Source organism: Corvus moneduloides, chromosome 18 (genome assembly GCF_009650955.1).
Source record: "Corvus moneduloides isolate bCorMon1 chromosome 18, bCorMon1.pri, whole genome shotgun sequence".
NCBI classification, from domain to species: Eukaryota; Metazoa; Chordata; class Aves; order Passeriformes; family Corvidae; genus Corvus; species Corvus moneduloides.
The window spans coordinates 11,537,928-11,561,918 of record NC_045493.1 but is presented as its reverse complement, the minus strand read 5'-3'; the positions used below and the strand labels follow the sequence as shown (position 1 = coordinate 11,561,918).

Below are 23,991 nucleotides of genomic sequence, written 5' to 3'. Positions count from 1 at the left end.
CAGCCTGCTGCAATTTATAGCTTCAGGAGAGCTCAAGGACTGCAGAAGCCACCAAAGTTTGGCCAGTATTTAGGCTGTGTGAACGTCCTGAGTGTTGACAAGCACTTAAGCCACTAGAGGAGTTAATGGAGCACTTTCTGCCATTGCTGTGGTCCCTGAGCAGGGCTGTGTATGCAAGCACACACTTGCTTAACGGGGCTTTCATGTTGCACTGAAGTATTGAGTGTATGGGGTGTTTGAAAGCTCTCCAGCTATTCCTGCCGTCTGGTTCCAACAGGAGACAGTTGCTGGGTTTTAGTACTCACTTTGCTCCGGAGGGAGGGAGTATTTGAAAGGGGGAGGCAGTTGACTTGTGGGGGATGTGCTCCACTGAGTCTTCCAATAATAGAGTGGAGCTTGTTGCCTCTGCCGGGGCATTTGTGGCTGAAGGGGGGGAGAGAGAGCTGAAGAGAGTGGCGTGGTGCCAGCGGACAGGAATTATGTTGCATGGCATGTCTGTTTGGGAAGTCTGTTGCAACAAATGTGAGTATCACTGCAGTGGACTTGTTGGTCCTGTTGTACTGTGTCAAGGAACAGTCAAAATACAGATCTTTGCAAATGCCAGACCTTTCTCCTCAATGTTTAGAATGGTCATGCTAGCAGGTGAAACTGCTGTCCCTGGTGTGCAAGAATGCTGCAGTCAAGAGGGCTGGTCTTGTGTAAATGTCCCGAGTGTGATAGATCAATTTAATTTACTCATTAAAGTTTACTGGGGTTAAGCTGGCAGAATGGATTTCTCTCCAGTGGTTTGCAGTTGTGAGGTTTTCACCAGAGAAGCGGCTGCATTTCGGGAGAGGAGGAGCTGCTCCCCTAGCCATGGGCTTTGCCTGGTGCTTCACTGGAGGGAAAGCTCTGCAGCAGTAACAGCAGTGCAGGTCTGGGTGCTAAATAGTGAAAACAATGTGACTGTGCTGGATATTTTGTTTTTGCTGCATGCCTTTCCAAACCTGCTTGTCCTTGCAGTTGCCAGTTTAGCCTTTGAAACAATTCAGCTGCTTGAGTATCTCCATTCATCATCCAGGCTGGCCCAGGCCCCCCTCTTGGGAGGCAAGTCCCTGGCTGGTGGGGCCTGATGATGTGTTAATTAGGAATGGAGTTTTGATTCCTTGAGCTCCGGTCTGGCAGGCTTAAGAGAGGATACTCTTAGTTTGCCTAAAAGCCAGCGAGGAAGACATCCCTCGTCTCCTTGCCTTTCTGGGTTTGTATCTGCTGTCCTTGCTCTCATGTGAGTGGGTTGCAGCCAATTATGAGTGTGTTTAGGAAGATGGGTAGGTGCCAGCTTGGTGTGTGGGGTCAGGCACTTCCGTAGCAGACGCTGGGGTTGGGGGACTGGCTGGGATGTGATACGGGGCAGCAGCGTGCTGACGTTTAAGCCCATGGTAAGTCTTTGTTTCTCCTTAATGAGATGCTGGTGTCAGAAGTTCACGTCGATGGTTCTATGATACAGAATGATGTAAATGCCTCAATCCTCTGCAGAAGTCCGAAGGTTGATAGCAGGGTCTCCATGCAGGTCATCGCTGCCTTATTCGTCTCCTCCCCCGAAAAAGTTGATGTTTGTTGTTGGAGCTGTTTACTCAAACTTCCTCTTGGTTACAAATCACACTAAACTATTCTGACATGTTTGAAAAGTTGCCTGCGCCTTTCATTGCTCCTTGTGATGCATAAAAATGATCTCCATGTGTTTTTGGTTCCTTTCCCCACCCTTTTCCCCACACAGTTTTTTGCTTTAGAAAAAGGCTCTTCTGGCTTCCCTCTCTTTTGCTGAAGGAGCAGAGCTGAACAGTGACTTAACATAGGCTGAAATTTGAGCTGTAGCTTTCCAGCTGAGTTAGAGAGGGGCATTGAGTCTGTGTAAGGGCTGGAAAGCTGAACCTCCGGCTTCAGCCTATTGTGATACCACTATTCAACTCCAGTCCTCCAGAGAATCCTCCGGCAAAACAGAGGGAAGGCAGACACGAATATTTCTAGTGACTGTGTGGCTTGGGGAGCAGAGCAGGAGTGATATCTTAGCATAGGGAAGGCTCATTAAGTATCATAAGGAAGCAATAAAGGGCAGAGAGTTTGAACTTACTGACTTAATACTTGGCTCTTCAAGGGTCAGAGCAGCCCCAGGCCAGCTCTCTTTGGGTAGGTGCTGTAGCTGGGAAAATCTCAGGATTCATGAGGATGCCAGCAAAGTCACAGGGAAGTTTTTCCTGAGGTGATCAGTGCTTTTGAAGGACCTCCTGTTTCCCATCAAAACAAGCACGGTTTTTGTCAATGATTGCTGATACAGTAACATCGGTTCTATAGGTGAAGTGCTGTCAAATCATCAGGCAGATTAACCCACCCAGACTTGCCGTAAATAAAGGAGGTACAGCCAAGCCCAGCAAATGCTCTGATTTATCATGCAAGAGCCTGGAGTTTGATTTCAAGATCCAGTATGATGCTCCTAAGCCAGAGTTTGGCAGGGATTTGGGGTGTGGGAGAGGAAGGGCTCTACATCTGTCTGCAACACCTAACCCTGCTAATCTCAGAGCAGTGATTAAGGTCTGCAGAGAAAGTCCAGCTAAGCTTAGCCAAGGGAGCAGGCTGAGAGGTGGAACAGTGGGATGTGGGCAGTACGAGGTAAGGGGAGGAAAAGGATCCTTTCCAAACAGCACAACCTGCCAGACAGGAAGGCAGGGCAGAGAGGGCTTTTTCAAGAAACTAGGAGATGACAAAGAAAAAAGGAAAGAAAAAAAGCTGAGCTGCATTGTTATATGAAGGAAATTTTTGAGGGAGCAATGTACAAACTTTCTTTCCTATGTGCTTGAGAAGATAAAAAGGAAAGAATTGTAGTAATTTTTTTTTTCACAGGATCTTTGCTGTTTCGGAAGTGCAAAGGTTAAGTATGTACAGTTTGACGTTTTGACATCCCATCTGAGCCAGGTCTTGTTTTGGCTTGGCTTGTGACGGGAAGAGGCCCTGCCTTTGTGCTGGGGAGGGTGACAGGATTGCAAGGAGTCACTTCGTTGTATATTGATGATGCCTTTCATGTTTCAGCTTATGAATGTATCAGTTTGTATGCATAGCCAGTGTGTAATAGGAAGACTGTATAGTTGACAATGGTGTTTTTCCAGATTTATAAGTACAAAAGCACTTTTTAATTGAGGGATCAGCAGTCTCCTGTTCTCCTGGTAGTTTGGCTAAACACTGACTTATTGAGATGGGAGGGGTGCCTTAAAAACGCCAAAGATCATCATAAAGATCCTGAAGCATGAATGAGGCGAGCGCAGTTCTGCTGCTTGCTGGGAATTTTAGCAAATGGTTTGGGGAGTGAACTGGAAGTTACACAGTGCCCAACAGCCCTAGAGACCCTGAAAGCCACCGCTGTCACCAGCTGTCTCACCCGGCTGTTGTGCGTGCTTTGAATGCCGTGCTGGTTGCTGAGGTGCCTCTTGCAGGACAGCATCAGCATCCCTGGGACAAGCTGTGTGGATGCAGTGGGTCCTCTTGCAGCTACCCAGGGAGAATTTCCCAGCTGTGCTTACACACAAACGAGGTGGGTCAGGCTCAGCCCTACAACAAGCTCTGCTGAAGTCCCTGAGGTTACATCTGGGCTGAATTTGCCCTTCGTGTTGAAGCGTCTTTGGGTTCTTGTGTGGTCACGGCCAGAACTGGAAGAAATTTTTGTTGAAGTGTCATATTGCCCCTCTGGAGCCTTAGCAGGATGTGATGACATTCCCCTCAAGACACTGCCTCGTGTCTTGTGTGGCTCCATGCTGCTGCATCCCCATCCAGACTGGGCATTGTTTCAGTAACTGGTAAATGATTCCCCATTCCTGCAGAGCCAAATTCAGCCTTTAGATGTTCAAACTCCTGTGAGACAAAACAGAGCCCAGGTGTTGTCCGGGCAATGAGAGGAGCTGTTGAAGGTTTTGGTGCTAGCAGTACCTGCAGTGGTTGCCCCAGGGGCAGTTGATGTCCCTTGGAGCTGAGCTGAGCAGAGCAAGTCCATCTGTGCATGCAGGAGGATGTTCTTCTCCATGGATTGTGTGGGTTGGAGGCGGCCCCTGGGACATTGGTGATGAGTTACATGGAGCCTCCTAAAGATGAACCCAATCTCACTCTACTGAGGGATGTTTCTGGGCTGAAGAGCTCAGAAGTGATTTATTCAAGGTAAATGCACATAAGGTTGAGAAGGTAGATCCTTAAGAGCCAGGAAATTTGATACCTTCGTTTCCACAGTAACTGTGCATGAGTCCTTGTGCCCATAAGTAGCTGTTATGTATATATAATATATGGATACACCTGGGATCCAGTTTACAGCTGGAGTGGGATTTATCATTTCTGGAGGGAGATGGGGAGAGTAAATGGGGGAAATGGTTGCTCTGAATGTAGTCTTTTAATTGAAGAAGAGAGAAAAACCTAAGAGCTGTGATTTATGCCCAGTCTCATAAACACTTTTTCAAATTTTCCTGCCTCCTGAGCTCTTGCAAATGTGATCATGCCTGACAGAACCGGTTCCTAATGGAAACTCAAAAAATAGGTATCATATTATGACCATGAATTTCCAGAAATGCAGCCAGCCAATGCCCAGGCAGCAGAGATTTGGATGGCTGCTGTGGTTTTACATGTGAATTACACTAGCCATGCTAAACCTGTGAAATTAAAATGAGAGTGAACTGCTTAAGCTGTGGGTTCAGTTCTGCCCTCCCTGACCCATGTACAGCAGCAGTGAGAAGCCACAGGGACTTCAGGGGATCTTGTGGACTTTAGGCTTGTTCAGAAAAGAAAGGCAGCACACAAATCCCTCAAAAGGTGATTTAAATGTGACTCTACACTGGGCCCTTTGAGAGCTCAGGGATCGGTTCAGCCTCTGAGTCCTGAGGAGGGAGCAGGCTGGGGCAGGACTGCAGCCCTGCATCCTCCCGGGGATGCTGAGGGTCAGTTCCTAAATAACCTGACCAAGGCAAGGATGTCCAGGCTCCCAGAGCAGTGGAGGTGGAGGTTGTTATCTTACCTTTTTTTTCAGAACTGATGCTGGAAGACCACAGGCAGGGACTGCTTCCTTGTACACTGATTCATTTACCACATGACAACCTACTGCTCCTACAAAAATTTATATGAAGCAGAGGAGTCTGTTCGTTTTTGCTAAGTTGTATTTCACTTTTTGTATTTGGCTCTCATTTGATTCTTGGAGTGCTTGCAGAGTGGTTAGCAGAGCGGAGGGCTTGGCCAGACAAATGTTCAATAGAGGAAGCAGCAAGAGGTAACAAGCCCAGTGTTGGTTTTCACAGTCCCATTTTTAGAGCAGGATTGCGTAGGATTCACCTGGTGTTCCTGATGATACACCCCTCATACGTGTATGCTTGTGGGGGGAAGGAAACCTGAATGGAAAAATATTTGACTGTTTGTGGTTTGATTTTTTTGGATACAAACAACTCCAGTAGAGTGAGAGAACGTGTCTCTGGTTGATAACAGAGCTGGAAATGGTGAAATGCCCTGGAGTGTAACTGAAAAATAGAAAGCAGGCTGTGGTTGGGAGGCTGAGTGGTTCTTTTGCTCTCACACCAGGCCAAGGCTTTGAGGCTTTTGCATTTTGCATACCTGATAGAATTGACATTGCCATTCCTTTTTATAAATCACTGTTGCTGACAATACTCTCACCACTAGCTCAGTTTGTTCTGTTTCCCCACCAGTGACTTTCTGCAAATTTTCAGTTCCTGGTGGACTGGCTGTGTATACTTGAACTGCTTGTTAATAGGTAGAGCATTGCTTATTTTGTGTTTGTGTAATCTGCAGATGCTCCCACACTGTGAAGTTAGATCCAAATTACAGTGTTTAACCGTAGCACGTAACTTATGGTGGAATAACATCTGCAAATCTGAGCTCTGCAGACCATCCACAGTTAGACAGCCTTTGGCATCTTCCTTTTGCTGCTTGCAGAGTTCTTCCTATTCTTTACAACACTGAGGATTTAGCAGTGACGATATTGAATGTTCAGATGTCATAAATGCAGGCTGTGAAGCCTCACATTGAAGTGACACATTTTCCTCACAGTTTCTCCAACCCATTATCATTCCAGTTGCGTTTCGCATCTGATGGCTGTGAAAAGTGACCAAGGGAATGCAGACAAGTTACTGGATGGCGGCGTGTGTTGCAACATGCAGTGACACTGAGAAAACGTGCCAGTGTGTTAGGTAATCAGTAGAAATATTGAGAAAATAATTGCTGTTAACATATTGTGCTGGCAGCCGCCAGAACAGCACTAATTTCTGGGTCTGGTTATGAAGATGCCGGAGCAGCGGCTGTGTTCTATATGTGTCTGTGTCTGACACAGAGCACTGAGCAGACGAGCTCTTATTCAAATTTCTGCTGGCTGGTGCCTTTCCTGGAGTCTTCTAAATAGATACAGTTCATCAGTTGAATGTTTTTTCCATGTTGCATTAATTTTGAGGCCCATGACTTTGCCACCCCCCTTCTGTTAATTTTAATTTTCAGTTTGGGGTACTTGTTTGTACCTAGTGAAGACAGGGCAGAACTCAAAATGAAACTTGTGAGATTGTTAACTCTGTGTATCATGTACCTGCCCACAAGGGCTCCTTTGACCCAGACGTGTTACTGCTGTCTCAGGATTTATTATGAAAGTGCAGTGCTTGCTTTTGGAAATGCTCATTCATCATGACAAAAAGATTGCTCAAATTTTGTGTTCCTAAAAGCAAAATATTTTAAAAAACAAAGAAGAAAGAAAATGGTAAAGGAAAAAAAAAAGAAGTTTAAAATGTGGGGGTTTTTTTGCATAGTGCTGAAATAAAGTCAGTGTCTGCATTCACACATCTCCAGCAGTGCAGACAGGACTCATGAGGTGGAAATAGCAAGGCAGCAAATTGGACTTTCTCATTTCTCTCCAGGCTGGAATAGGTGGAATAGGTTTGCTCCTCTGGCTGCTGCAAGACTGTTGCTCTAGAAGCAGTTTGAGTAGAGGAAGTTGTTGGTGGCTTGGGCTCTGGCAATGGCTCTGTGCACGGAGGGCACCGCGAGCCTGCGCGGCACAGCCTGCGCCGGAACCAAAACCGCCCAGGCGCGGAGCTGGCAGCAGTGCCTGTGCTTGGGAGGCTTGCCTGCAAAGGGGTCAGACAGCTGGAGCTCAACTTCCAGTTTTGCCTCAACTTTGGCACTTCCTGTTGGTGTTTGGAATTGCTGACTGCTCTGAATGCTGTGTTTGGACTGTGTATTTATGTGGAGTTGATAGCAGTGTGCTAAGTGCAATTATCACACACCTTTGACCAGCTCACCTGTGTTTTGCTCAATCTCTTTCTCTGTATCAGGCAGTAAGTCAGGGAGATAGTTAGGAAAAGGCTCTGAGAATGGTGAGGAGGGGAAGAAGAGGAGAAACAAAGATGGTCTCGCTAGGGTCCAGTCTTTCCTGTCTTTCCTCCTTGCCTGCAACTTCAAGCATTCAAGGTGGGATGTCCTCAGGCTCACCACTGCCCAGAGTCCCTGTGCCACTGGGTGTGGTGGCACGGAGCCTTAGGAAGAAGAGGGCTGATGGTGCAGGTTGGGTGACATCAAGGACAGATGCTGTTTGTTTTTCCTGGGCCTTTTGCTGTCCTGATCAAGGAATCTGATGTCTGCTGCTTTTGTAGGTGGTGTGAAGTTGGAGTTGCTCTCTTACATCCAGATTTTTTCCTAAAGAACTGTGTTTGGCGGTGAGCAGATACAGTTTTGTGCTTGTGTCCAAGTGGCGTGTCCTCCTCCCGTGGTGCAGCATCAACATGTGTTGCACACACCAGGAAGACATTCCCAGTGGAGCCTGGGGAGGGATTGCTGAAGTAGGTGGCTTTTTTCCAGGTTTCCCTTTTCCCAAGGGAGCTTGTTATTTCTGGTGTCTTGTGTATCCCAGGCAGAGCAAAATATACCTATTTGAGGTGATGGCAGTGTTGTTTGGTGGAAGCAGGAGCTGGTGTGATGTTGGCACGTGGCTCTGGGGGCTGTTTCCCAATCCAGTCCTTGTTGCTAAGCAGTTGCCAAACGTGGCATTTTGGTCGGCAGATGTGGCTCAGAGTTTCCAGTGCAGATAATTGAAATATTGTCTTTGAAGGATGCAGATAAATGTGAGCAACTGTTATCATGGTGCTACAAGCATTTTGCTATTGTCAGGAGAAAGAAATACTTGGAAAATATGAAAATCCTTCATACTGCATGAAATTATTCAAATTGCAGTAAGACGTAAAGGGCAGTCTACCAGTGGAATGTATGCCATGGAGACGTGCGTGAAAGGATGAATTTTGACAAGGGAATCTCAACAAATTTATTTGCTTGTTAATATAGTGTCAGGTATCTCCCAAATTACCTCAGAAAAGTAGTAACAGCAGATGGGTTTGTAAAGCTAAGGTGTGTTCCAGGTCAGTGAGAGGCACGCAGGTGGTGAGGGTTTGGTGGCAAGGGGCAGCCTGGCCCTAGCAGAGCCCTGATGGGAGGGTGTTGTCCTGATGCTGGGATTGCTTTTAAATTCCCTGGGAGCTGGCATCATGCTGGGGGCACCTGGTCTGGCTGCAAGGGAGCTGTGAACCCTGCTGGGTTGGATGCTCAGGCTTCAGCTTGAGGAAGTCTTGTTGCATGGCTTTGTCTTGGGTCATTGCTGGGGCACACATGCTGCAGTCAGAGAAGTGGCAGTTCATGCAGTATTTTTACTGTTTTAACTGAGCTCTGGTATCAAGAACACTGCACAGTGTAATTGTTCTAGTGAAGCACAACCTTAGTATCATGTCCAGTGAGATGTATTGATGGTGGTCTGTGATATAAGGACCACTGTGCAGCTCTGGTGCTTCAAAAGGTGCTGAGGCCAAATGGTGCTAAGTAATAAATGATGAGCTGCAAACCACCACGGCAGCTGTTCCTGCAGAACTGCTTAAAAAATAAAAAGATGCCCGTGCCTTCCAGCTGGGCACCTGGATCAGTGAACAGGGCATGGAATGCATGAGCACAGAGCAGTGTTCACCTGGTTTTGTGCCTTTCTCACAACTGTTTCACATAACTCCTTAAGTAAGTAACCTGCCTTTTTAAGACTTCAAACTAATGAACCAGTCTAATAGGAATGCTGCTTTAAAAATACAAATAAAGAGCTGTGTGATGGAGAGGGGTTTAGCTGTGTCTGCTCAAGGATGGGCTGTGGTGATGCTGTACTGCTGTGAGCTTCTGCAGGGCTTCACTCATCCTCGAGCATTTTCGCAAAGCTCTTTAAAGCAGGTAGTAAAGAAGTGAGTAAAGTAAGAGTCACTAACATGGGGAGGCCTAAAAGAGCCCGAAGGTCGGAGTGGTGGGTCTGAGGAGCAGAACATGGACCACCTGGTGCTGGCTTCTGCTGAAAGGCTCTGCTGTGGACACGCTGCCCTTCCACTTGAGCAGTCACCGGTGGGAGAGCTTGATTACAGCTCTGCTGCAAGAGACAGCAGGAGAGATTTCAGACTAACTCATGAGTAAACAAGGAAAAGGCACATCTTTACCTTTTCTTGGCTGTTTTGTTGGGAGTTATTTCCTTTGGGTCTGCAGTGGCTGCCATGCAGCAGGCCCTCAGCAGCTCCCCTGGGGTCCCTCCCGACCAGCAGATTAGCAATGCTCAGCTCAGTAGCTGCTGCTGGACCTGTCTACCACAAACATCTAATCCATTTTTCAACCCATCTGCACCCCTGAGCCTGTGCAGTATCCTGTGACAGTGAGATGCACAGCTGAATTTTGTTCTAGGTGAAAAGTGTTTCCGTGTGTTTGTTTAAACCTCCTGCTTGCTAATTAGGGGACAGGTGGGGAAATCAGCACACTTTACCTCTCCTCTCTTCTTTGCATATTTTATGCCTGCACAAATGGCAGTGGGAATGCAGCCCAGCTGGGGGGTATTTCCACTCTGGTGCTTTAGAACACTTGCGGTTATACAATTTATTTTGCATATAGTGGGGATAGTTTGATAGTAAAAGTTTGGTATCTTCTTGAAGGCCATGAGAAATGTTATGTCCTGCGCAGGGATTATTTTTGTTAAGGGATCAGTCAGCAGTTGACAGCCACAAGGGTTATGTTTCTGTCTCCCAAAGGGAGTGGTAGGGGGGGAAAAGTTGCATTTCCCTCATTAGGCAGGTTTTGAAAAAGGACAGTTTGGAGATATTTCTTGCTCTTTGTATTAGAAAAAAGATTTATATTGTTTTAATTAATATGTTACATTCCTCAGTTGTTGTGCCTGATGCTGTCCTCTCTAACTGCGTGCACTTAGTTAAATCTGAGCACAGCAAGAGAAGGAAAATCTAAGCAGGAAATAAAGCAGTGAAAAATTCAAGATGCCTCAAAAGAGAAGAGAAATGTTACCAAAGGGGAACTGTTTCTTGCTGGCCTTACCCTTACTTTTGAGGAAGAACATCTACTCAGCTGCTGGGAATAGGCTCCTCAGAGTGAAGCATCTCCCATGGCCTAGCTGGGTTTTAATGCATCTACAGCTTTGCTGGGAAGGACTTGTTAGGTTTGTGTTGTAATGCTCAGAAAATAAGGAGCTGCTAAGCTCATTAGGGTGCCGCTCATCATTTGTGGCCACTGCTGCGAGGGACTCACAGCCTGGCCACAGTCGGGTTTGTGTCTCCTGAGCCTGAACAGGACACTGAAAATGCTGCCATAACTGTGATAGCCACGTGATTTCAGATACTCAAGGGTACAGTAGTACTATGTAAAAGGGGAGGAGTATCAAACTGGCCTAGTTGTGCTGATTAGAACTGTTTAAATACAGCATGTGTACAACCTATTCTTCAACAGGCTGCTATCAGCTGGGAAGCTAGACTGTTTTCCATGCTTATCTCCTTTCTTATCATCCTCTTGGTAGCAAGATCTGAATTCATGGCTCCATTTGACCCAAGGTTTAAGTATGAGGGTGAGGTCAGGGGCTGGCATGTGAGCTCCTGCCTGGCACTGAACTGTGAGGGATCTGTGTACTCTGCACATGCAGTTATTGCAGGGTGGTGGTTTTTTTTACTTATAGGTGGACTCTGATCTAATGTTGCCAGTTCCTTTTATCTTTGATTGCAAAGTACCTTCTTTAGAAATGTGGGTACATTTCTGCACACCAGTGTGAAGAGCAAGACAGCATTACAGAATTATTTGGGAAATGAGTTCTCTGTGTACAGTGGGATTTCTTCTGAATTCATTGCTTTTCTTTGCATCTTTAGAGAAGCAGATGCTGCCTCGAGCTCCGCATTTTTTTTGTGTGGACAGACCTTAGAATAAAATAATAGCTGAGGTGGCAGAAAATGACAGAGGAGGCCATTGCATGCATGCCACTGCCTTTCTGTTTTTCAGAGAGACGGTTCAGTTCCCCTGTTGGATTTGGCTGGTTAGTTCCCAGAACTCTGCATCACTGAACCTGGTGTCTGAAAAGGGCTTTACCTGACTGGGTAAAGTCGGTCTGGCTGTATGAAAGTCTTTGGGAGAAGCAGAGAACATTCCCTGACTAATTTATCTGTAGGGGGTATTTTCTTGCCACTCTACCATCCTTTTATGCATGACTTAGCTTCCCAGCCGACTAAAGCCTTTGAAGTTAGATTGCAAATAGCTCTTCAGTTGTCCCTTCCCCCCATGTAAAATAGGGAAACCAGAACAACCATTGCTGTGGAAAGAGCCTGCCTTGTTACATGGCTTCCCAATGTTAACACCCCTCTCTTTTCCTCCTTCCTTTTCCCTACCTCCTCCTCCCCCCATAAAGAAACCCTTTTTTTTCCCTTAATAAGATCTACTTAAGACTTGAGGGAAAAGGCCATGGTTCCATGAGATGGTAAATCCAATTTTAGGGTGTTTCATATGTGATGAAAAACACTGTGGCCACATGACGCTGCCCCTGAATTGGCACACATTCGCCCTGCCAGTTCGGATTTGTCCACATAATGCAGGAGGGGCGACTGTCCAGGCCAGCCTCACATGGGGGCACACACAGGCTGCCCAGGCCTCCCTGAGCTTGGGCTGGGAGCCAGGGACTCCCCATCTCATACTCTCACTGTATTTTGTGACCTACCCAGTTGGATGTTCATGGCGGTCTCTGCTCAGATCTGCGCGGTCGGGGAGTCTGGAAGTTTCCAGTCTTGGCATTGCTGAGTGTGGACCCCAAGGATGCTATGTTGGCCTCTCCTTGCAGACACTGGAGAGTCTCTTGTGCTTGGGAAGCCCAGAGACAGTGTCTGCCTTCTCCAAATATCCCTTCTTCGATGATCTTGCCGACAGGAGTAGTGTAACCACATCATATGCCGTGAGATTTGCAATTCAGAGCCTCCTCCTTTTGGAAGGGAGAAAGACCTGAATTTAGCCATCCCCTTTGTGGAAGGTGATGCACTTACTAACATACAGAGCAACCCCCTCAACCTAGCTCTCTTTGCCAGTTCATCTCTTCAGGATTTCTGCTGAGGCACATCTGGCAGTTGTTTTCCCACTGGTTTAATTCCTCGCTCTGAGGATTTCTGTCCTCGGAAGCTCTTGCAGTGGGCTCTTGAAATCCACATTGAAAACTGGACTGTTGTGCTGTCTTGCCAAGAGAATGGATTTTTGAAAGTACTGAATGATGATTAAGTGTTCTCCCCTTGGGATCACATTCCTCAAGTTGTCTTTTTTCTGGATCAGTAAAGATCTGTTTACCTCAGACTGCACCACATGGGCTTCCCTTCTCTGTCCTCTTGCTTCACCTAGAATTGTCTGTCCTTCCCTGCATCACTTGCTGAATGAAAGAAGTTTTTAGTCTCATGGAAATGCCTGGAGGCTGCCTGAGTGGGTGTTTCTTACTCCAGAATCCATTTCGATTTCTGGAAGGAAGAATCCATACATCATTTCCTACAGCCACTGGAGCGCCGATGTACAGTCAAGTAAAAACAGCCTGAACCCCTCCTGTTCAATCATTGCATTAATTTTCTCCTATTTTTTGTGTGGTTTTTGTGTGGACCATTTCATGCCCTGTGTCACATCAGGGGCTTTGGTTTGGGAAATACTGATTTAAGCTACTGCTCAGTTCCTTTCCTTGGAGATGTTGATGTTATTCCACTGTCCTGCAGGGAGACAAGATAATCCTCTCTGGAGTCTGAAACGGGGCCTTGAAGTGTCGAGACCCATTTCAGCTGCTCAGTGCATGTGAGGGCCTGTAGGAAGTGTGGTGTGGATTTGCACAAGGCTGGGATGCTCTTTGCCACTGCTGTCCATCCTACAGGAGTCATTTTAGCTTGTTTTGTCATCTTGATTCACTAGATTTTCTGATGATGGCATGGACTGTTGGGCAGCTGTCCAGCTCTCCTGCTGTCCTTAAAACATAAGTCAATTTACTTCTGTTCCTGGTGTCAGGAAATACTGGAAGTGACTGAGGAGACCTTTTCCCTTTGTAAACATTAGCCCCATGTACCTCCCCCTCTCAAGAGCCCTTCCTGCCCTACACTTGCAGCCCAGTTGAGCTGCTTCCCTGCATCCTTCCAAATCCGTACTTGTGGCATCTCCCCATGTGCAGGATGGTCTAATTAGGGACCAGCACCTGATGGAGCACATTGTGAGCCACAAACAAGCATGTGGCATTTCCTCACCCCTGTTCCCCTCTTCTGGGACCAGCAGGGTCTTCTAGGGAATTCTCCCTCTGTCCTTCTGTGGTTTGAGATATCAACTCAAAGTTCCCTCTTGGCTTTAGGAAGGAAAGTAAGTGGCGTAAATTGGGCTGGTGTTCGCAGTGCTGTTTGTTTACAATGAGCACTTGGATATTATTGTCACTTGTTTTACTCGTTGGGCAGCCCTGTAGGTGTGGGGAGCACTGTGTGTGCCAAAGAAGTGCTGCAAGTAAGCACCAGACCAAAACACAACCTGAGCCAACACAGTGTGTCAGGTGGGATATTGTCATCATAGAGAGCTTGAATTCTCTTTTTCAGGTAGTGAGAGGTACTTTGGCAATTGGTAATAGAGAAACCAAAACAGCCAAGGAATGTCCCTCCTTCTGTGAGAAATCCCAGTTCCATTAGGGCCTTTTTGGTGTCCCTTTTTGTGGGATACAACATTGAGTCCATTGCTCTGATCTGTGTGTTTGCAGCCTTTGCTTGTGAGTTCATTTATGAAGTGCTGTATAAATATATAACTATATAAAAACCTTGCAGTCTTCTTTTCTAGAGGTAGAATCACATGTTGCTGGAGATATTTTATAATCACTGATTTGTAATATGTAAATCTTTCCATTTGCCAATTACTGAGCTGAGCATTTTGTTACAGCGCAAACACCAGAAAGTTGTCCCAATTAAAAGCTGGTGTGGTTGCCCTCGTGGGCTCTGACTGCAGCAGGAGAACGGGAGCTCTCTCAGCTGCCCAGAGGAGGTTGAAAGACCTGACTAACCCACGGGGAGGAGGCAGCAACCTAATTCCAGTATCAATCCAGGCTGTGGTGGTGGTGGGTTGGCCACCATGAGCCACCACGGGCGCTGGGGACAGCACAGTGACCTGACCAAGTTGGAAAGCTCACCCAGGAAAGTGTAGGCAGTGTTTGCTCCGTGTTTTTGCTGCTGGACTGCTGGCAAACCACCTGGAGTGGCTCTGCCCTCTTGTACTCCACGTCTGCAACACCAGTGAAGCACCGCCCTTGTGTGTGTTCCTCCCGAGGCAGGGCTATAATTATGGTTAGCAAAGTAAAAATACTGGTGTGCATTGTAAATAAGGTGCCGAGTCTGCCTTGTTCACGCCTGACACGGCGAGGTGTGAATGCTCAGCGCAGTCCCTCTGCCATGTCATTGTGCCCTCCCAGCAAGACAAGAGGGCAGTTCAGAGCCATGGCTCCTCCTCATGTGCTTTGCCAGGAACGTTGAACCTGCAAGCTAAAAGCAGATTAAAGATGAACAAAGCAATACTCTCTGAAGCCCTCGCTGGGCTTGCAGATTTTGGGCTGCAAGAGGTATTTGATATTTACTCTGTTAGCAGAGTGAATGGTGGGATTCTCTGGGCTGAACTTGAAAGGAGTTTTTCAGTGAAGTTGTCTTGGAGGAAGAGTTGCAGGTGGCTGGTTGGTGGCCTCAGGCTTCATTTTTGTTCCGGATGGTAGCATAAGAAGTGTGGCAGGTTTGAAATGTCTCATTCTCTTTAACATGCTCTGCTGAAGGAGTCTGGGGAGAGAATTGTGTGATAGAGAACTTGAGCTAGTTTCACCCAGGGATCACGGCACTAGGGCTGTTTCCCTTGTCAAACACAGAGCACAGGCAGTGAGGAGCCTGGTGTGAGCCCAGTGTGGGGAGGCAACTGGAGTTGGGGTATAGGAGGTCAGAGAGACCTGGAGTCTGTTCTTGACTCTGTCAGCAACATGGTGTATGACCCTCTTCAGTCAGTTGTCCTCTCCTCCTCACCTCTGAAGGCTTTTCTTTCCCTGCTTTTTTGTAAGGATAAAGTGTGAGATGAGCACTTGTGAAGTTTTTTCAACGCTTGGTTGGACTTAATCCAAAACCAAGTGATGACTGTTTAACCAGGGTAGGAAAACTTTTTTGTCCAAGAGTCCCTTCTGATTTTAGTTCTAGCTTTAATGAAAAACATGAAGGCTGGTGCCCTTGTACTGTGCTGAATGCCATCGATCCTGCATTTCATTATTTTGATGCACCAGAGCTCAGCCAGGTAATGCCAGAGTAGTTGCTATGTTCAGTGGTACAATTCCCTGCCTCAAATATAAGTAACTTAGTACCCAGCAGAATGTTTAAGCAAAATGAACTGTAAGCTGATGGTATTCACAATGTGTTCTGAAATTCTGAGTAGATTCTTTCTCAGATGGCCTTTTAGAAGGAAATGGAAGGATGTGAAGTTTCTCTGCCTGTAAGCAAGGTACTGAACAATGTGTACAGTGAAGGTCCCAATTGCTGCCACAGTGTCAGTGCTCCTCTGGGTCAGGGGATGGAACAGCCTCCTCACATCTGGAAGCTGCCAGTTCTGCATGCAAATATTAGGATTTAGTTTCTTTGGAGGTACTAACATTTGCTTGCAAAGTGCTGAGTATGGCTCTGAGGTGGGATCGATACCCTGCAGCCAGTGGCCCTACCCTGTCACTATTCCAGCTGATGCAGGAGTGGCATCCCAGGATGTTCCCTCATTTAACTTAAGAGTCTCTGCACACTGTGCTGGTGTTAAAGGTGACAATTAACATTTTGGGTGAACAGTGAATGAGGCCATTTATAACCAGTTACGCTGACATGAATCTCTCCCAACAAATTTGCATCATTAAAGAACCTTTGGAAAAATGTGTCATGCGTATAATTAAATACCTGTTTTGCTAACTCTTAATTTAATTAATCCAAAGTAAAGATGGCAGCACAAATTAATTTAGCTGGAAATGGCTTTTCTCTCAGTGGGCTGAAGGGAGGTTTTCTGGTGGCATTGTACCAGATGACCTCAGAAACAGGCAGGTGAGCTCCGGGACTGATTGACACAGGTTTTTTTGACAGTGATGGCCGTGACATTCTCATAGCAGTATGTATGTCATCCATCAGCCCACTTTTTTCTGCTTGTGAGAGCAAAGAGGGAGGCCAGCTAGAAGGCAGTTTCTTTGAGAGTACAGCACAGGTGCTTTTCAGCTCTACCCTGAGAGGTATTTGGTAGCAACCATAGTAAATCCAGGTTCAGACAGGTGAATGAAAAGAAATTCAAGTAACACAAGATCTTTCTATGTCTCTCCTTGGTTTTTCTATCTGTACCTTGATCTCTTTCACTTGGTGCCTACATTTTTTCCCCTTAGATATGAGCAGTTACAGGAAAGTCATCCGCTTTAAATATTTGTTACGCTTAACTTTCTTTAAAGACTTCCTTGTAGATGATCTTCTTTTGGTTTGACCTCTTTCCTAACCTTGTGATTCTTTCCCCCTACCCCCTGTGCCTTTTCTGATCCTTTTCTCCCTGCCATTTAATCTCGTTCTTTCTCTCTGTCCATCTTGCTTGGGATAAAACTGGAGCACAGACTCTGTGCACTGTGCAAGTGGAGGTGAGTTGTCAGCCCAGCATTGTAGGAAGCAGGGAATCTGTTGTTGCTTCCTGTAGATCCATCTGAGCACCAGAAGTGAAAAAAAAGAGAAAAATCTTTCAGTCTTTCAAACATGCTGGTTATTGCTTTAGCAATTCTCATTTCAGCTTAAATAAAATTAATGCATGTATGGATGAAGGAAGCTCTGTGCCCTAAAGCATGGAATCCTGCTAGTCCTGCCACCTCTCTGCAATTTCAGGACTGGCTTTTCTATGTGATGTTTCCTTCAAAAGGGAAAACCAGCCAAATTTATCAGGCAGGACTCATTGGTACTGAGGCTGATTAGAGGCTGGTGTGGATGGCAGTGGGCTCTGAGTGATGGGCAAGAGCACACGAGTCTCCTGAGGCAGGACTGGCTGGGACAGGTTTGAGGCTGCTGGTGCTCCAGGATGGGAGGTTGGGAGGGCTCTGGGAGGGTGCAGGGTCCTGCAGGAGGGACTGGGAAGAATTTGTGGCTTGACACTGCTTGGTTCTAGTGCTTCCCTGAGGCCTCCTGAGGTGACTTTTCTCCATATCCCATCAGATGAGATGAATGTGAACTCGAAGCTGATTTAGTCTGTCTTTGGTAGCCTGAACGCTCCTGGCTTTCTATCCAGCACCGACCTTTAGCATCACCCGGCGTTTGCAATTGGAGACAGTGCTTTTAACAGGGCCTTTTGTGTTCACTTACTGAAAACCGGGGTCTGTTTCACAGGAATCTTGTTTACACCTGCCACAGTCATCCTTTTTGCTCTTCCTCTGCTCCTTTCACTGGAGCTGCAGTAGTTGAAACTGCAGAATGTCCTTTCATTCCCCAGCATCCTCGGCGTGGGACGTGACTGCAATAGAGCAGCTGGGGAGAGGATGCAGGGTATGAGACCCACTGAGAAATGTGAGCCAGATGTGGGCAGCTCAAGGGCATGATACAACTGGGCTTTGGAAAGACTTGAGTGCAATGGGTTATCACCTCTACTTCTTTTTTAGCTGTTCATTTTAGGGTTTACGAAACAGCCCTCAGAGTCCTCCCTGCATGCACAGATGCGCTGAAGTGACTGTGACTACAGGGGAGTCCCCTCTCCATCACTATTACCAAGGGTCAATAGCTCTTGCTCAGGGTTTGCCAGGTGAATGGTGTCTCCTTGTTGGGCATTTTGGGCTCTAAAACTACGAGTGTTTTTTTGTGGGTGACCCAGGTGCTGTGGGAGGCAGTGAGTTTGTGCCGCAGCAGAGGAATGCGGGGAAGCCAGGGTGAGGGGAGGTGCCAGGACTGGAGGATTTGCACAGCTGCTGTTGCAAGCGTCGTGCTCAGCCTGCTCTCTGGTGGTAGCTGCTGTAGCAGAGATGACCTTTGATAAAACGGGAAACATTTGGAGTGATTTGGATAGTTGTGGCTGCTCAGTTTCACACAGCGACAGTTTGTAGCAGAGTCAATTCAGCTGCTCCTGCTTTTGTTTGCATACCCCAGTAAAAAATTCACAGGTTAAGAACCAAATCACAGCAGCTTCAATGTGAAAACTGCCAACAAAGTCTGCTCCTCAGCAGCTCTTCCCAGAACTTCTAGGTTCTCCAGTGTCTGATACTGCTCTTTCCTTTCAGACTGGGAAGACTGGTAGGAGAGCAGACAGAAGAGGCACCTGCTGGCACGAAATGTGGAGCAAATAATAAATATCTTTGAGATCCACCATCAAATTTGGCTGACAGCAGCCAGCAGGTTCCAAAACTCTTGCCAGGATTGTGATACAGAGAGGCACTGACAGACCACTTGATGGTGATCTCTTCCTGGCTCAGCTGGGCTGCCAAAGCTCCCAGGGCAGCAGGAGGGCTCTGGCCAGGAGGAGCATCCCTGCTGTGCCCTGGGCTGTGCTGGGGAACACGCGGAGGCTCTTTACTCATGTCGGCAATGTAAGACATGTTTGGACATTACAGGGATCCTGTCCTGTCTGCTGTCATCACTCTGGTCAAAGATCAGCGCCATTCATGTGTCCCAGATAAACTGTCACTGTGTGGATATGTTTTCCAGCAGTATTTGGTTACTGTATTTTGTATCAAGGTTTTGATACCTGAGGGATGTGAGAGTCATGCATATGGATTCCTGGTGCTGGAGACACCTCCAGGACTGAAGTGCCTGTAGGACAGACACTGTGCAGGTGTGACCACATGCTGCTGAGGATGGAGGTAGTTCCTGAGACTTTTCTTTTGTACAAGACCTAGTTGGGCAGCTCTGACACTTGAGAGCAAGCAGGCACCCTCTGTCTTAGTCCAATTTCCATCCCTTTGGCAGCAGAGGTAGGACATAGTTTTAGCATTTTCTGTAAGTCTGTATTTCTTGTGGCTAGTAAAGTATTCATTTTGTCCCAAAACACAACATAGGCTATGTCTTTGAATCGCAGCATTCATGACTTTGATGTTTAAAAGCAGTTTAACCAGATTTGGGGTTCTTTTTTTCCCCATGTGAATTGCTGTGGTCTAGTCACGACAACTTTCAGTAGCAGCAACCATGTGGAGATACTGTCTTTCCACAATTAGAGGTTAGGAGTTGACAGCAAATGAGCCAGGGATTATAATTAAAAACCAAGGTAATTATTTGTGCATGGAGAAACTAAGGAATAAAAACTCACAGTGTAATGTGCCTATGAGTACTAGATGCAAATAAGAGATAATGTATCTTGCGGTGAAGGACGTTTGGATTGTGTGTAATTTCACCAAGCACGGGAGCAGTTCCTCCTGCTCCATAGAAGCTGAGGGTTTTGTTCAGTTGGTGCTGATGCTCTTTTAGAAAGCTTTTACCTCTCTGATTCCTAAGGTCTGACACAGAAGAGAAAAGCTTCAATAGGCACCAGCTGCTCAGTGGGCCCTGTCTTTTCAGAGCATCGCTCGCTTTTCTCCGTTCCCAATTAAAATGTGTGTTAAACTTAGCTTTTGTTTGAAGCAGCCCAGCGCTGTGGTATTTAATGTAAAGAGAATGTGCTCGTCACCTTTTCTCCCTCTTTTGTGGCAGGGTCAGCATTCCTCAGGGGAGGACATGGAAATCTCTGACGACGAGACCAACCCTGCGCCCATCACCAGCGCAGAATGTGCCAAAACCATTGTGGTGAACTCCTCCGTCAGCAACACGGCCGTGCTGGCCCCGTCGATCCCCCCGCTGCCACCACCGGGATTCCCTCCTCTTCCTCCTCCGCCACCTCCACAGCCGGGCTTCCCGATGCCTCCGCCGCTGCCTCCGCCGCCGCCGCCCACCCACCCGGCCGTCACCGTCCCCCCGCCGCCGCTGCCCGCCCCGCCCGGGGTCCCTCCGCCCCACATCCTGCCCCCGCTCCCCCCGTTCCATCCTGGCATGTTCCCCGTCATGCAGGTGGATATGATCAGTGTCTTGGGCAACCAGTGGGGTGGCATGCCAATGTCGTTCCAGATGCAAACTCAGATGCTGAGCCGCATGATGCAGGCACAGAACACGTACCAGTATCCTCCTTTCATAACAGGCCGGATGCAGTTTGTGAATCTTCCTCCCTACCGCCCTTTCTCGATGGGAGCCGCTCTTGCCCGCGGGCAGCAGTGGCCACCACTGCCCAAGTTTGACCCCTCGGTTCCACCCCCGGGTTATGAGCCGAAGAAGGAGGATCCCCACAAAGCCACTGTGGATGGAGTCCTCCTGGTCATAGTGAAGGAACTAAAGGCTATCATGAAAAGGGACCTGAACCGCAAGATGGTCGAAGTGGTGGCATTCCGGGCGTTTGATGACTGGTGGGACAAGAAGGAACGTCTGGCAAAGGTGGGTTTTCACGTGCTCTGTCCTGGGTCCTGGGGAGAGCTGTTCTTAGTGCTTGTGGCCAGCATGTGGGGTCAGCAGGGGTTTGGAACTGACTTTAAAAAACCCACAGCCCTAAGTTGTTATGTACAAGAGGAAGCTGATGTTTAGCTCCAAAAAGTAAGGTCAGATGCAAGAGAAGCGTTTGAAACCACCAAGCCTCCATTTTGTTTTCCCCACTTTGTGCAATGAGATTTGTGGGTGTTTCCAGTTCTCCCCCTCCCCAGCACATGTACAAAGCAGCAATTAACTCAAGAGCCGAACATTGGCCAAATACATGAAGAGTTCCAGGGATTAGTTGAGAAAACAGCTTTGCATGAATCCTCTGATCCTTTTCTCACCCAATTTGAAGTGTACCTCAGCCAGCAAACAGCTCTGTGATTTAACGTATGGTGAATTTGTCACTACCCAAAATACCTAACACTACAGAAAGGTTAATGCAAGCCTCAAAATTACCGTTGCAGTGAATTACTGCAAAAATAACAAAACAAACCACAACCTGCAGGTAGATCCTCTGTTTCAGATGTCAGTTTTCAGAGCAGTATCCTCACCACCTGTTTTTGTAAACCAATTGTGTGTTAATTCTGGTGCCTGGGAGAGCTCCTTGGCTTTCTGGAGAGGTTGGTAATGCTGCTGCTTAACAGCTGTTTTATGACAGTGTAATTTGCTCTGGCTTAAAGCTGGCTGGCGTGACGTGCAGCAGAAACCTCTCCTCCTGACTAATGCTCAGAGCTTTTCTCCTGCCAGCGAGCGTGTGCTGACAGTCTTGGAGGAGGCCCCTGAGTTTCCAGGGCAATGAAGGAAACAGATCCAGCAAATAGTTGCAAAAACAGCAACTGAAATACTCTAGAAATTGTTTTAAACCAGACATCTGCTGTGAAGAAGCAGAAGCAAGTCAAGGCAGATCTTCAGGCTCTTTTACATCCTGAGCTATGGCTGGATTTGGTGTGTTCTTCCCTCACCTGGGATTTGTAAACCATTTTGGGAAGGGAAGCTGACTGTACCACAGTCCTTGCCACAGGTTATGTTGGATGTGAGCAGTGTAATTGAAAATATGAAATTGCTGCATGGAAAACCACTGTGCTTTCTGTCCGGGAACAGAGATGCCAGAACCATTTCTGCCCCAGGGCATGTGTTACTGTTGTGTGCAGAAAAACCCCACAGATTCCAGAGCCTTCTTTCTGCTAGGGCTGAGCACCCCTGGCATTGGGGTGGGACAGGATTCCTTCTCAGTCACAAGCTGCCTGCTTTTGCAGAAAACAAAATATGAATATTCAGCTTAAGCTGTACCTTCCTATTGCTGCTGTCTGTGTGTGTGTGAGGATGAGGCAACTGAGCTCCTTGGTGGCAGCTGGAGGTCAGTTCCCCATGTGCTCTGCAGTCACACTGATTCTGGCTGCTATATTCCATCAAAAGCAGCTGATTGATTGATTCCAACTCTGGCAGTTGATTGACTTCCAAGAGACATCATGCCTAGGTAAAAGATGGGAGGGCTCAAGGATAAAGCTGGTGTCCTGGCTCAGGCAGGGTGGAAAACAAATGGGGTGAAAGCTGTGAAAGGAGCACGTTGCTAGGGAAGGCAGCACATCCCATGAACCTTTTCTGCCTGAGCTAGGGGAAAGCTTTTCCTTGTTCCCAAATCTAGTGGTGGGTCAGGTTTGAAAGCCTGAATAAGATGCATTAAGCAGAGTGCCAGCGATAAGCAGTCACCCCTGGCCATGGAGTGCTGCCACTTGGATTCTCTGCTTGATATTCCCATTAGTCTTGTTCCCTTATTAGCGGGAAAGCTGAGCTTGTGCTGCCTCTTTGGTGATTCCAGCCCACTTCAGCATGTGAGCTCTGTTAGGGTGTGCAAGAGGGAGTGTTGTGCCATGGGCTGATGCAAGTGAGTGTCACCTCCAGTGCCCCTGGCTCGGGCAGAGCATGACATACCATCATGTGTGACATTCTCCCAGCTTGTCCACCTCTCCACAGCTGCAGAGGTCTGAATTCCTGCTCTTCCCTCACACCTCAGCTCTGGTGAAAAAGGATTTGTTGAGGCTGTGCGTCTATTTTGTAGACCCTTTGGTGTTTCAACTAAATATTTGGATGTTCCTGTTCGAGGACTGGAGCCTTCTGACAGGTTTTGTGGACTTGGGCTGTGGTTGCTAAGGAAACACAAGGATGTGTGTGATTTTTGATGCACTATATTTGGCCTTACACTCAAAAGAAGGAAGGTGTTCCCAACTGGAAGGTCTGGAATTGCTTTCAGTTATGTGGGTTAGCAAAGAAAGGTAAATAACATGTTGTTGGGCTGACTTGCCTAAAGCACACTCCAATTATTTGTATTATTATGTGCAGCTCTATTTCCTTTCAGGTGTGGGGCACCTTCAGATGCCCTCAGAGAAACTGATGCCCGGGCAGGGCAGTGATATTTCCCAAACCTCGACTGTCTAAATGGTTTCCAGAGTTTGTGTCCTTCCCAGGAAACTTCCCCTCTCAAATGTGCCTTCTCTGTTGCAGGCATCTCTCACTCCAGTGAAGTCTGGAGGAGAATTGGAGGAAAAACCAAAGCCGAAGGATCGAATCGCCTCTTGTCTTTTGGAGAACTGGAACAAAGGAGAAGGGCTGGGATATGAGGCAATCGGCTTGGGCATTGGGTTACGAGGGGCCATCCGGCTGCCATCCTTCAAGGTGAAAACAAAAAACTGTCTTCCTTATGCTGACATCCCCCAGAGGAGCCTTAGGAGGACAGACCTCACTAGGTTTGTGCCCCAGAGCCCGCAGGCTGTTCACCGCACTCTGTGTTCTTTCAGGGAGTTGCTTCTGACCCCCCAGGACCAGAGCAAGGACCCTCTGTTCCAGCTTTAGCTTTTCATCCTCCACTTGTGTGAATTGTCACACAATAGGGGATCTCCCTGCTCTGCAAGGGAAAGGGGACATTTGCCTGTGTTTAGGACACAGCGTTTCAGCATTATCATAAAAAATACACTTACGCTCATAGTGCTTTCCACAGTTCTTGTTTTGGTTGGAATGTCTGATAGTTTGGCAGCTGAGTCTCACCTGAAGTTTGCTTAAACTCTGTCTCCTCAGAAGCACAGGGTATCCATTTTAAAAAGCATTTGCATAAAAAAATTGAAAGTATCTTAAAAGAAGTGTGGGGTAGGGGAGTGTAGAGGGCTTCCCTGAAATTAGGATTTTT

At 47.3% G+C, this 23,991-nt stretch overlaps 1 protein-coding gene across 1 annotated transcript in view; it reads left to right on the top strand.

Moving 5' to 3' along the window:
- SETD1B (SET domain containing 1B, histone lysine methyltransferase) overlaps positions 1-23,991 on the top strand; it is a 47,777-nt gene that overhangs the window by 9,365 nt on the left and 14,421 nt on the right. Inside the window, exons 7-8 of the mRNA XM_032127904.1 lie at positions 20,004-20,774; positions 23,313-23,483. Of these exons, the coding sequence (XP_031983795.1) occupies positions 20,004-20,774; positions 23,313-23,483 (942 nt within the window). The remainder of the gene's footprint in view (positions 1-20,003; positions 20,775-23,312; positions 23,484-23,991) is intronic.